We start from the raw sequence: 15,049 nt of genomic DNA, 5'->3' as shown, positions 1-15,049 counted from the left end.
GTGGTGACTTGCCCTGTGAACTCAATTTTCTGGTGAATCTAAGAAGAGTTGTTGATTTTCACTGCATATGCTATTTTCCTGTGTTGAATCTTCTCTTTAGATATATACATCATGATTTTGCCTAATCTTTTATATAAAAAATTTGATGAAAAAGATTTCACTTTGCTCATATTTTTACCCTAATATTTCTATTATTTTATATAAATGAAACAATACAAATATTTATTGAATTGGATATGCTGTTGATTAAGTTAAACTGTGAGCTTAAAAGACTTGTTTTAGGAGAAATATAAAAATGAATATTTAGAAAGAAATATACTATATCTGTTATGAATAATAGCAGGAGTTTTAACAGTGGACATTTCTTTTTCCTTCATTGAAATTTTACATGCAATCTGTTTACTGGATCACTTTCTTTTAATGCTCACTCGCTGATGTTCTGGCAATTATTTTTTTATTCATTTACTTTCTCACTGATCCCTAATATGTGCCAAGCACCATTCTAGACACTGGGATATACTGACAAACAAAACAAGCAAAGACTCCTGTTTCTGGGAAGCATATGTCTTAATTTAGAGAAACAAGCACTAGATAATCGTCATAATAAATAAGCAAGTTATATGGAATAAATGAAGGTGAAGGGTGACATGAAAAATAGAGAAACAGAGAAAAGCAAAGAGCAGGGATGGTTGCATTTTCAAAAACAACATTTAGAGTAGGTCTTATTGGCAAAATGATAATTTAAGTAGACTTGAAGAAGAAGAGGAGTTGACTATGAACTTATCTGGCTGAAGAATGTAACAGGCAGAGGAAACAGGCTGTGCAAAGAGCTGACTGACAGCAAAGAGGTCAGAGAGACAGTCTGAAGTCTGAGATTTATAGATGAGAAAAGGAGAAAGAATTTCCCAATAACTGAGATAAGGAAAGTGGCAGATAGCCTAGGTTTGGGAGGAAAGATCAGATTTCAGTTTGGGCATGTCAATTTTGAGACCTCTATTAAATATTCAAATGGAGATCTGAAGTAGACATATGGAGTTCAGGAGAATGATTTGGCTGGAGCTATTCTTTGGGAAGTTGTCAACATATAGATGATATTTAAAGACATGAGACTGTGTAAGATCATTGTAGGCGTGAGTGTAGATAGAGAAAGAACCAAGATACACTAAAAGGTGTGTGTGTGTGTGTGTGTGTGTGTGTGTGTGTGCGCCTGTGTGTGAGGAGTGGGTGGTATGTAAAGAGAAGAAACCAGAAAAAAAAGGAATCACATGTTAGATTAGAGAAAAATAAGTGAGGAAAATATATCAAAGGGGAAGGAGTCTGATCTACTTTGTCAAATGCTGCTGATTAAGTAAAATGAGGCAACATTACTTCATTGAATTCAGGTACAGAAGTATCAAAGATAGGTCAGAAATTGGATATAAAAAATTTAACAGAGGTTAGACAGTGTGCTCTGTAGGCTTTCTCTGGCAGCAATAAAGTCCTCCAAACATAAGGCTATTGCTAGCTGACAGCATCCATCATGCACAAATCTAGATTGGGGTCTTGCTAGCACTGGGGCCCTGATGGTTGATAAATTAACTCATAGTGCCCAGGAAGTCCTTGATGGCATCTATTTTACCAATCTCCAGCTGTTCCCTAAGCTTGAGAAACAGTGTGAGCCTAGGAAGCCCTTGAAGAACTAGGCTCAGAATTTGATTCTGAAATTTTGATTCAAATGACCACAATTTTAGATTCTAAAGTCCCCTGGGGCTCAGGGATGACTGTTTTAACAACATCAAAATTTAAGATATGTGAAACTTTATGAAACGAATTGATTAGGGTAAGAAGAGCTCTTTCAGTCCTCCTCTTCTTTTCTAAAAATTAAAAAATCTTTACAGTTTTATAGACCTCGAGTCTATAGGCAACCATGAATTTTTAATTTTTTTATTTTCAATAAAGTGATGCTTTTTCATGCTGTATCTTCACAAACTCTATAATTACACAGGATATATAAGTAATGTGACACAAATTATAGAGTTAGAGCTTTCAGATGCTGCATAAACAGTTAATAATATCAACAGTAATAACATAGGTAATATTTTTAATGGTGAAATTCTGTCTTGTAAGTCTTTCAAATTGTTCCTTTTCAAAAAGCATGAAAGAAAGAAAGAAAATTGACAGAAGAGTGGTTGGAAAAATTGGGAAACCGTGCCAGATCATGAAAATGCTATAAAACGCGCATTAAGAAATTATCAAGAAAATAGAAACTATTATAAAATCCCATTAATGTTAACAAATAATTTTATTTTTAATTCAAGACCATGTATAATGATACTATGTAGGGTAGCATATAAAGAGCAGATAAATTGCAGGGTGATATTTTAGGTGTCTCTGTAGTCCCCAAAACCGACCTCTGGGACAATGGGTGCTTGCAAAGAATAAAGAGATTCACTAATTTCCAGTGTCACGTGACACAATGAATACATTGGTAGCACCTGACAGCAAACCTGGGGCTCCTGAGTGGCTCTGCTGACTGTGACCCACCTTGTAGCACTCCTGTTCTACCTAGGTATAATATAACACCAGTGTAGAAAGAAATAACTTTGACATTGGAAAAAGAGTGCATGCTTGTCATTTCCACATATTAATCTTAAGTACCTTGTATCTCATGATTTTGCAATATTGTTTTGTTTTTTTTTTTGAGTTGGAGTCTCACTCTGTCGCCCAGACTGGAGTGCAGTGGCCGCTCCCGGCCACCGCAGCCTCGACTTGCTGGGCTCCGGCGATCCTTTCGCCTCAGCCTTCCTAGTAGCCAGAATTACAGGCGCGCGCTACCACGCCGGCTAATTTTTTGATTTTATTGTAGAGATGAGGTCTCGCCTGCCCAGGCTGGTCTCGAACCCACGAACTCAGGCAATTCACTCACCTCAGCCTCCCAAAGGCGCGAGATTACAGGCTGAGCCACTGATCCCGGCTTTGCAATTTTGTTTTATCCCACAGGATAGGATTTTGTATAAAGAATGTATGTCTTGGGCCTTATCCATGAAGGGCTTTGCTTGAAACACCAGAACTTTCTTCTATGATGATTTTACATGTAAAGTCTGAACCTTAAGAATATGATTTAAAATGATCTAATAACTTATAAACCTTCAAACACATACACGTGTATATTCACCCACATCTTTATTCATGTATGTTTTAAATGATAAAACTATAACTATAAACAAAGGAATTATTAACACTAGAATCAGAATAGTGGTTACCCTTCCATAGCAGTGAGGAGAATGTGATTTTGGCGAGGTGTCTAGAGCTCCAAGGGCCTGGCTATTGTTTATTTCTTAATCTGAGTATGAGCTAATGGGTGTTGGTTTTATATACAGTCTTTCTCATCTTAACTTTTGAAAACAGGAATCACACATAAGAAATAGTATATTGTGATCATCTAAGTTTTTAATCTTCTAGTTGAAATTTATCTATGGAACCAGAATATCTCATAGCAAACATTTTGAAGTACAAAATGTCATAGTCTTCTTTTTTTTCTTTTCAGTTCGAAAGGATATAGTCCGCCTCCTCCCCAGTTTAGATGTTGAAGTCAAAGACATTACAGACTCTTATGATGCTAACTGGTTTCTTCAACTGTTATCTACAAAGGATCTTTTTGAAATGACCAGTAAAGAGTTCCCCATAGTGGCTGAAGTCATCGAAGCACCTCAAGGAAACCAGCTGCCCAGAAACATTTTACAACCTGGAAAAACCATTGTGATCCACAACAAGTACCAGGCATCAAGGATCTTAGCTTCAGAAATTAGAAGCAATTTTCCTAAAAGACACTTCTTGATCCCCACTAGCTATAAAGGCAAATTCAAGCGGCGACCCCGGGAGTTCCCAACTGCCTATGACCTAGAGATAGCTAAGAGTGAAAAAGAACCTCTTCATGTGGTAGCCACCAAAGCCTTTCGTCCACCTCATGACGAGCTGTCGTCTGTATCTGTTGGGGACCAGTTTCTAGTGCATCACTCAGTGACTACAGAAGTCCTCTGTGAGGGCATAAAAAAAGTGGTGAATGTTCTGGCTTGTGAAAAAATCCTCAAAAGGGCCTATGAGGCAGCACTGCTCCCTTTGTGCATGGAAGGAGGTTTTGTAGAGGTGATTCATGATAAGAAACAGTACCAACTTTCTGAGCTCTGTAAACAGTTCCGTCTGCCCTTCAATGTAAAGGTATCTGTAAGAGATCTTTCCATTGGAGAGGACATTTTGGCTGCTACCCCAGGACTGCAGTTGGAGGAAGATATCACAGACTCTTACCTGCTCATAAGCGACTTTGCCAACCCCAGGGAGTGCTGGGAAATTCCTGTTGGCCGCTTGAATATGACTGTTCAGTTAGTTAACAATTTGTTTAGGGACACAGGCTCACTTCTAGTCAGGACTCTAGTGGAAGAGATCACCGAAGAACAATATTACATGATGCGGAGATATGAAAGCTCTGTCTCACACCCTCCACCTCGCCCTCCCAAGCATCCTTCAACAGAGGAAACAAAGTCAGCTCTGCAAACCTTCTCAGAAGAAAGGACAGCATACCTGCCTAAGTCTCCCAAGGTAAGGCTATGATTTTGTGGTTTTTTCCTCTTGAGTGTTTTTCTTGAGGCGATTTGTTAAAAGTCTTTTCTGAGTTTGTTTTTTGCTTACTTTTCTTTCTTTCATGCCATATTTGAAATGAGTCTTTCTGATGTACAGCAGATGAGTGAACATCAACAGAGCGTAAGCTGTGGCAGCATTTTGTATTTTGATGTTGCATCAAGTTCATATTGAATTGGAAATAGCAGGACTGATATTTGAACGTGATGACCCAAATTGCCTTTTCAATGGTTTTTGGTAATTAAGAATGTTTTATTAGGTGTCTCGGAAGCAAATCGCTTTTATTTTAGAAATGCTGTTTATTTTTCTCTAGGCAAAATTTGATGCTTCATCTAGGAAATGAGCACACAGTAAACTCCTTTCTTCTGGGGAGGGGGTGGTTACTGGTGGCATGCATCTATAACACGTCTTCATTTTGTTTTATGTTCAGAAAGATGTAAAAATATCTTGGCAGAACTGTGTGTGAGAATGTGAGCATCTGCCCACATTCTCCCTATCTTAGAATTGTAATCTTTAACAGTTCTATTGAAAAACAAAATCAATAAAATTGCCAAGAGTGTGAGATCATTACAGCATCAACAACTCCATAACCACCCTAAAGATTCGGTGGGGGTGGTTCAGCTTCATTTCTACTTGAGGTCTTTGCCTCTTGAAAACTGCCTTCTGGCTGTCTGCAAAGTGCTTGCCCTCACACCATGATGTGTAGATCGTTTATCCAGCCGTGGTTCTATGGTGTGTGGAAGGAGTGCATTCTGGTCTGGCAGATGTTGTGTTAGCAGCTAAGGGAAACAAAGCAATTAGTAAAACAAAGAGATGCTGTGTTTACTCTCTATGCTCGGGAATGAGAGCAGCCTTAGGCTTCAAGTATATAAATATGGAAACACTTTTATTTCTACATCTCAGAGATTGCATTCTGGTTGTATGCTAGCTAAATCTAGTAAGGATCTCCAAACTCATCTTCAGAAAAAGATAAAATCAGCAGAAATTTTTTTCGTCCCCCCCAATTTTTTTTTGAAGGAGTGATTTCAAATACAGCAATGGTTCCCAGACATTGCTAACAGGTTGCTATTCATGTGAAGGGTGTCTTTGGCTTCTTCTGTCCAAGATACATTCAGTTCTGAGTTGAATAATGTGAGAAATGGAATGCTTTCCTCGCTTGTTAGTGGTAGGCAGAATAATGACCCCTTATACCTGAAGATATTTATACCTAAATTCCTAGAACTGGTGAATATACTACCTTGCATAGCAAAAGAGACTTTGCATACATGCTTAAAATTAAGGACCTTAAAATAAGGAGATTATCCTGGGTTATTCACGTAGGTCCAATTTAATCACAAGAGTCCTCAAAGTAACTTTTTCCAGTTAAGGTCAGGATTAGAGGGAGATATGACTTCAGATGATCACCTGCTTTTGAAGATAGAAGAAGGAAGCCAAGAACCAAGAAATGCAGATGGCCTCTAGAAGTTAGAAAAGACAAGGAAGCCGATTCTTCCTTAGGGTCTCTAGAAAGCAATGCAGCAACAACATGTTGATTTTAGCTAGTAAGACTTGTATTGACAAATTTGTATATTACAAATTTGTATTATTTAAGCCACCCAGTTGATGGTTATTTCGTACAGCAACAATAAAAAGATAATATAAGACATAAAGTTGAGATGGAAGAATAGGTAAAAACCTTAGATAGCAAAGTCTATATGTAATTTAGGAACTGTGTTGATGTGAAAGGGGCTTTTCTTCATTCAAATAAATTCATTAGTTCAAGCACCCAAAGAGGACCTTAGGGTACAACTAAGCTTCAGGAATAATTGGGACCAGGATCTAGAAAACAGCCAGAGCAGTAGTCTTTACATTTGCATTGCATATTGGCTTTCTCTTCCCAGGTTAGCCTTTCCAGGTTTTATTTTACCAGGCTACTGCTAAGATTTTCTGCATCTTACATCTCATAGTTTCATCCCTACAGAAGAATGCAATCTCTTTGTCTGGTTCAAAGTTTTAAAAGAAAAGGACCCTTAATGAATTGCACACCCATCTCTTGACTCAATCCTGCCCTGACTAGAGGCAATCCTGGAGGGTATCTGTTTGTGCTGTTAAAACAGAATACCATTGACTGAGTAATTTATAAACAACAAAAATCTATTCTTTCAGAGTTCTGAAGATTGTAAAGTCCAAGAGCAAGGTGCTGGCAGTTTCTGTCACTGGTGGCATCTTGTTGCATCATTCTAGGGAGAGAAGGAAGGCTGTGTCCTTACACAGCAGAAGAGCTGAAAAAGGGAAACCCACTTCCACAAGCCTTTTTTTAAAATAATGGCACTAACCCATTGATGAGGGCTTTGTCCTTATAACTTAAACATCTCTCATTAGGTCCCACCTTCCAACACTGTTTTATTGGTGATTACATTTCCAGTACATTAGTTTTGGAGGGAACAAAAACATTGAAATCATAACACTGAGGAAAAGAACTGAGGTCTGCTTGCCTCAAATTAGAGTTACCAAAACTGCAATATGTAAAGATCTGGAGATACAAATAGGTTTTAACCACCATCAGAGAAAAAAAAAAAGTCAAAAATTCTAAATCATTAAGAAAGCGTTCAGTGTAATACACATGCATTTGTACCCCCAAATCTAAAATTTTTATAAAAGAAGGCATTCATAGGAAAAAAATAGATTAATTAAAAAAAATTTTTTAAGAATGCCCTTTGCAGCCAGGCTTGGTGGCTCAACCTGTAATCCCAGCACTTTGGGAAGCTGAGGCGAGTGGATTGCCTGAGCCCGCGGGTTCAAGACCCGCCCGGGCAACTTGGCGACACCTCATCTACACAATAAATCAAAAATTAACCAGGCATAGTAGCACGCATCTGTAGTTCCAGTTACTTGAAAGGCTGAGGCAGAAGGATTGCTGGAGCCCAACAGGTCGAAGCTGCGGTGGCCCGGAGCGTGCCACTGCACTCCAGTCTGGGCTACAGAGTAAGACTAACTCAAAGAATAAATAAATGAATAAATTGTGGAAATAATTTAAGAATCTTATTAGGAAAGAAATTTACAAAACAACGACATTTTCCTAGGACTACTAAAATAAAGTGTGTAATCTTTGACTAAAAGCATTCATGTAAGATTCTAGATCAGCTTAATTCCTCACTGCTTGTTTACTGGTAAGACCACACATGAATTCTTGGTGTTCAGTTCACTCTAGAGAATATTATAACTGGAATTTGTAAAGAGTTATCAAGATATTAAGAAGTTCTGGAGCAATCTGTGGATAATCTACTCCAAAAAGTCTTGTAACCAACTATTTCCTACTCTCACAATGCCATCTTTTAAATATTTTTAAAATGATTTTTTTGCTATCTACATGAAACCTCTTCTATTGTGTGCTTTTGAAGGACTTTTTAAAAAATACATTACAGGTGGGAAACAACCATGGTAAACAAGCCTCTAAGAATTTGGGTTCTCTATGGGATGTTTTAAGTTCAGAGAAAAAAAATTGTAAAAGTTATTCAGAGCTTAAATATTCAAATTCATTTAGCTCATTAAAATACTATTTTACATGCATAGCGAAGAGTACTAGATGCTTCATTATAAGAGTTTACTTTTGTCTTCCCAACGGGTCACTGACTTTACTAAATCATTTCTTGCATTGTTAAGTAACAGGGCAGATGTATAGGCTCTCTAAGAGTACGAAACTAAATTATACTCAGTATTTGCCAAATTGACCTATAACAGGTGTCTATTGTCAGTGATAGACCACTACATGTTCCTCTAAGAAGTCTGGAAATTCAGAGTATATGAAGACAGGCTGTAGAAACCAGGAAAAATAGAAAGAATTGTTTTCCAAGGTAGGATTTTCAACTGTTCTCTAGCTTTAGAAATACCTAAGTGAGAAAAATACATAGATTGCAATAGAAAATTGATAATTAAAAATTAGGTGTGAGCAGGGATAGGTGATGGTGGGGGGATGGATACCAACAAAGATGACAGCCTACCTCAAGTTCTTTGAAGTTTTATATGAACAGATATTATAGTTGTGCTTTGAATGTGATGGTCAACTATTCATGAGAGTGTGAATGGGACATAAACAAAGGCTGGAGATATACCAGGGCACCCCTCAAATTTTCCTTTAAGGTTATGACATCATATAGATATAGTGTCTTTAGGATCCGTGTGTTTAGATTTTTAATCTGGTGAAAATAATATTATAAAGTGAATAAACAAATGGAGCCAGGTCTAAAAATTGTGCTCCAAACAGCAGTGTTGGCAGGTAGAATCTCCTTCCTTGAAGGTTGGTTTGTACGTCAGAAGTAGTTTCAGATTGTTTGGAAGAACATATCCTCACTGGGGTTTTTGCCTGTCGTGGATATATATAGCTATGACTTCCGAGTGCCACACAGGAGAAATGCAACTTCTGTATTCTGATGAAAGGGCCTATAGCCAGATAGAAAAACAAACCTTCAGTTGAAAGATGAGATATCCCATGTCTTCAGAGACTGTAGCTGGGACCAGAAATCTTGCATTTCACTAACTCTGTTTGGCCATTTAATGCCCAAGTGTCCACTTTGTTGCCGGAATTTCTAGATTTCTGTTGGACAGGAACACCCATAGGAGACATTAAGGCAAAAAGCAAGGGAGGCAGTAATAGCAAGGTACTGTGAAATGAGCAGAAAAGAAATCCTGTACCAGAATTAGAGTGAGGACTGAAAAAGGCAGAAGAAAAGCAATCGTTCCTGGGAAGTGCAGAGAGAACCCGTCAGCAGCTGCTGCTGGTGCTAAAATGTCACTTCTGATCTGGAGTGACAGAGTGACACTTTTTTTTTTCAACGTGTTAAAAAACCCACACTCCTGCACTAAATCTAGATCTTTGGAGAGCAGTATTATATCCACTCATTTGTTAGTGATAGGATTTGGTCACAAATCACAATATGATTTGTTTTTGTTTTTGTTAACCTGCACTCATGTTAAAGACACTAAGAGCATTCGATTTTGTAGCTGACTCCAAGCTTCTGAAGCTCCTGAACACTCATATCTGTTTACTCATGATGCGTCTGCTTGGTCTAATGTAGAAGCTGTAAATTCATTTTTTCCCTCAATAGGAAAGTTTATGTTTAACAGCATTTTTCAAAGACCATAGGCAATGAAGGTAAAACAAGAACATATTTAAAAACTGAATTTTTGACTCTGGAAAGAAGACAAAGGGGACGTTTGAATTTTCTTTAAAAAGTTGACTGATTTTAATTGTGTGATACAATTTGAGCATTTTTTTAGTAGCTATTTGAGCAGTTCTTAGGGCAAGACGCAAACAGATTAATAAATCATGGTTTTGAATTGCCTGAGGCTTGTAGTCTAGTAAATGACGTGAGGTATAAACCGTCAACTATGGTAGGAGGAAGTAAAAACAAGGGAAGAAGAGGGAACAGATGGATAAAAGAAGAGCTGGGTTGAAAATTATCCAAACTTGAGTTCGAGCTGAACCTCAAAGGTAGAAATCCGTGCCCAGTGGCATGTGCAGAAAATTTATAAGTTCCATTTGTGTTTCTAGAGTGGAAGAGTTACCCAAACTTTAAAAATTTTGCTCTGGGCATGGCATGTACTACATTAATACTTCTAGCTGGATAACTGATTCGTGTAATTGAGTTTTAAATAAAAAAGAATTGGTTAAAGTAAAACCTTTGGAAACATCGGCTGATTTGAAGGGAATTTCAACAAACAATGAACGAGTCATCAAACTAATAGTAAGATACTAATCTTCTTTGGGGATGTATGTCTAAAGTTGTTTCCATTCTGAGATAATTGAAGTACTTGGAAATACTTGAATTAACCAAACTTTTGGCCCTTTTTGAGTTTGCATACAACTAAGAATGTTCTCACTCAGGAAGTGATGATGAAAAGCATTAGTTGATACTGTTCCCTCACTCCTTGTCTGTGATGTCAGTAACTAAAATACCACTAAATATGTGATGTCATACTTTCAGTGTTAGTGAGTATTAGCAGCAAAAAAAATGTGAACCTAAGAAAACTTTATTTTCCCAGATTAGTAAAATAATTGAGAGAAATGTGGACAAAGTTATTCTGCAACAGATTTATGACTTTTAAGAAAATTAGAATAGTTGACATTTTCTCATATGTCATGGCATAAAAATTCCTGTTTGAGATGATCAGAAATAACAGAGAATGATCAATTCCATGCATAGGATGTATAAAGTGATGGCATTGGAATCACCAACTTCCTGTAATCCCTGCAGGGATTTTAGTGCCTGTAATCACTGAGTTGAGCGTGGGCTTACTAGATATTTAAGTTCTGTTCTTTAAACTTGCCATTTTCAGTTTTTTATTTTAAAATATCAAAAGGGTAGTTGAAAAAAATAAAGGAGATAAGTTCCAGTTGGCTGTGAAGTTTTTGAATTTTCCACAAACTATGGATTTTTCCATATACTATATTTACCAGTTCTGAATTTATTTTAGAATAAAAACCTTGCCTAGAAATAAATTGGTAAGATATAAGCTATATATTTGAGCAAATAGGTTTTGCTGTAACTCCCTAGTTTCGTGCAAGCCAACCATTACTTTTAATCTTTGGTGATGCTTTCATTGATGTAAAACTTACATCAGTGAAAATATTTATGCTTTGCCTCCCAAACCAAATTTTTCCTGGATAAATAGTAAGATAGAAAATGAGCATAAGATGGTTATGAAAGAATTCATAAGGAGAGGGTTCCAAAAATCAGTATTTTTTTTCTCAAATTTTGAGAAGTAGAACACTTAAGAAGAAAATGGTTTGTCTTAAAAATAGAACAGAGTACAAAGTGAAAATAAACTTTGAATTTAAGAGACCAGAGGGCCCATAAATATTCTAAAAATTCATAGAGAAAGAAATGATTCATGCAAGTATCATTTAAGGGAAAACTCTCAGCAAAACTTTTATAGCCCTAAACTTTTTAATATACATTGTCCAGAATCTAACTTCAACATGAAACCCTCTAGCCAATACTTAGTTATCAAGATACACTTCTATTAGAACAAATTGCTTTTTGCTTCTTTGTAAGACATGTTATTTAAGATATTTACCATGAACCAATTTCAGAGATAATTTTAGATCTGATGACAGAGAAGAAAGAGGGCATCTTATAAGATCAGAAGACTGTTGCCTACAAAATTAGCCAAGCAAAAACAATTTGTATGTTAAAGACCACATGAAGCTGTATAATCAACCCCATTGCTATTTATTCAAACATAAAATTGAAAAGGACTGATTGTAAAATTATGGAGTCACATGATATATAAAAAGCAATAAGTATCTGTTATTTTAGTGTAACTAAAGATAAGAATGTTGCTCAGATCACTAAACTTTATATATGCTTTGTCCTTAATAAAAGTTTGTTATTGCTGTCAATGCTTTAACAAATTGTAATTAATGTTTAAAAAGTGCACAGTTACCAGTTGTGAGTAGTATAAAACACAAAGTTATGTGAGATGTGTTCTCTCAATTTTCCAAGGATGGGAACTGCCTTACCCAAGCTATTTTCCCCCTCACTGGCTCTATTTCTTGAGCTATAATCATTTCTGCATTTTCCATTCATACTATACTCTGCCCCAACCAAATCTCTCTCCTAGGATTAACAGGCATCCTGAGTTCAATAAATTACCCAAAGGTCTATGGTCCAGACTGATTTCAACCTTCTGTAAGAAAAACACCAGCTGTTCATTCCTGAGCTCTTCTCCTGTCCCTGACACTTTGCTAGGTGCTTACATGTATTACCTTCTTATTTAATCCTCCACACAGCTCCATGTGATGGCTGCTCTTATTATTTCTATTTTGCATATGTGGTAATTTAGGCTGACAGGAATGTAATCCTCCATGGTCACCAGTGATATTCAAGTTGCCAAATTTTATGGTCAATCCTCAGTCCTTGTATTATTTGAAAACTAGGTAGTAAATGGCACAGTTGAACATGATTTACTTTTTGTTTTTGTTTTTACTTTTTATTTTAAAGATGGAGAGTACAATTCAGGGTTAGGTATACAAATGGTCATTGTAAAGGCTGATTTTTTTTTGAAATCTTCTCTTTGTTTTCTGAAATATGCTCTCTGGTTTCAGTGGTTGAATTTTCTCTCAGCTTTTTTAGTGACTCATCCTCTGATCTTCCTTAATTCTTAATGTTCAAGTGCCTTAGAGTTCTGTCTCTTTTCTCTTTTTGTTCATTTTCTAAGTTTCTATCCACACTCACAAATTTCTTATTTTATATATATAAAATGACTGTCAGTAGAACTATTCATGTATATCTATTCACTAACCGGAACAACCAGAAATGATGTCACATTTAAAAAAAATCGCCTAAATAAGTTTAGATGTCATCTTTTAAGGAAAGTTCTATCTCTGAGAGATGTCAGGCTATAACACTGTGTCTGTTTTGTAGCAATTACAAAGTTTTCAACTATACCTCTGGAAGAGATTGAAGGTCAGGGGAAGTGATCAGGTCAGGGGAAGTGATCACATGCTTTTCTTATAAATGTAGGCTTATCATACCCTGGATTTTTCTTTGCTGATTCAGGGAAGATAAGAAAGTTGAGGATACCTTGAGCTTTCTAAGAGACAGTAGAATGTTAGCTGAAGAGCTTTGGCATCAGCAAAAAACTCTTTAGTAACAGTTCCGGGTTTGCTTAAATATGGTTCAGGAACTAAAACTAATACTAGAACTAGAACTAATAATTTGGAATTTCATATCAAGTAGGTGATAACACAAGATCCAGAGAGAGTATGAAATCTTCACTTCATGAAGGGATATATGGATTAGTAACAGGAAAAGGCTAATAAAGGCTATTGTGTAAGGAGCACAGAATACTAAACATATTTTTAATAAACACAAAAATTCATAAGATATTACTGCTACCTAGAAGAAAACCAGAACTATGTAATTGCAGTAAAAGATTGAGAAGCTATTTAAAAATCTATTCATTCATTTCTTTAAATATTACTCTAATTGTACATTGCAGATACAATGCTTTAAAATTATTTACAGCTATAATTATTTAAAAGTATTAAAATAATGATTATCCTTATTATTATTTATACTTATTGTAATTTTATAGGTGTAAATCTTAGTTATGTGTCATTTGCTGTGATAAGCACTGGAGATATATTAGGTAAGTGAAATACAGTATCTATGTTCAAGAGACTTTCTGTATAATGAGGCAGACATAGGAAAAAGACAGTTACAGTATAGGCACTGTAAAAAAAATGCTATTAGATGGGGAGTCCAAGGATCTTTGGGATAATTTATTAAGACCTCCTACCAAAGTGTGGGTTTGAGCTGAGGAAAGGATATAACAATGTCCAGGTTGAAATCTGTTTATACAAAGTAGAATTAGTCAGATGCAGAGTGATGTTTAGAGTGCTACAGCCAGAAGGAAGAGCATGTGTTGACGACAGTATGTACGCATAACTAACTCTACATGACCTGAGAGAGGTTTATAATGGCCATAGTGTAGAGTGATGATGACATGAGAGTAAAGGAGCAAAGAGGATCAGATTGTGGGAGGTATGTTTATTAGCTCAGGCTTCTCAAGTTGTTCAGTTTACTTCTTTTTTGTTTGGTTTTGCTTTTTGAGTTTTAATTCAGCATTTTTAGCTTGTAATAACAAAGAATTCATCCTTAAATCCTCTCAGGATAAGAAGTATTTCTGTAAATCTAAAACATCCTAGCTGCATAATTATCTTTTCCTAGTGGAATTTACTTTTTTTTGAGTTGGAGTCTCTCTCTGTGGCCCAGACTGGAGGGTATGGCACGCTCCCGGCCACCTCAGCCTCAACCGGCTGGGCTATGGTGATCCTTCTGCTTCAGCCTTCCAAGTAGCTGGAACGACAGGCGCACGCTACCATGCCTTTCTCATTTTTTATTTATTGTAGAGACAAGGTCTCGCCAAATTGCCGGGGTGGGTCTTGAACCTGCGGGCTCAGGCAATCTACTTGCCTCGACCTCCCAAAGTGCTGGGATTACAGATTGAGCCACCGAGCCCCGCCATCTACTGGAATTTACTTTCACAACACATTTTAAAAAATTTTTTGGTCTGTTTAAAACACATAGCTCATTTATAGCAAAACATACTGCACATTGTTCTAGAGCTTCTTGCCAACATAATAAGACAAGAAAAGAGAAATCAGTATGCATACTGAAAGAGCAGAGACAGAGTTACTATTTTTAAGTGACAGGAAAGTCTACCTGGAAAACCTATGATAAATAAGTTAAAAACTATTCAGATTAGCATGAAAGTACAATAATGTTGCTAAACAGAAGAGATCTCAAAATATCAATTTCTTGCATATTCGCCTGAAAATAACAGTGAGAAAATTGAATATATTTAAAAGGAACCATGTAGATAATGACCTAAAAATAAAATGTCTAGGAATAAACTGAAAAAATAAGCACAGAATTTTTACAAAGACAAA

General features: G+C 36.4%; 1 protein-coding gene across 1 annotated transcript in view; it reads left to right on the top strand.

Moving 5' to 3' along the window:
- THEMIS (thymocyte selection associated) overlaps nucleotides 1-15,049 on the top strand; it is a 197,595-nt gene that overhangs the window by 83,711 nt on the left and 98,835 nt on the right. The window contains exon 4 of the mRNA XM_008053704.2: nucleotides 3,527-4,575. Coding sequence (XP_008051895.1) covers nucleotides 3,527-4,575 — 1,049 coding nt within the window. The remainder of the gene's footprint in view (nucleotides 1-3,526; nucleotides 4,576-15,049) is intronic.

Source organism: Carlito syrichta, unplaced genomic scaffold, assembly GCF_000164805.1.
Source record: "Carlito syrichta isolate Samal-C Ts95f unplaced genomic scaffold, Tarsius_syrichta-2.0.1 Scaffold288378, whole genome shotgun sequence".
Lineage (NCBI taxonomy): Eukaryota > Metazoa > Chordata > Mammalia > Primates > Tarsiidae > Carlito > Carlito syrichta.
Note: the sequence above shows the minus strand (reverse complement) of the source record. Positions and strands in the feature narration are given on the sequence as shown.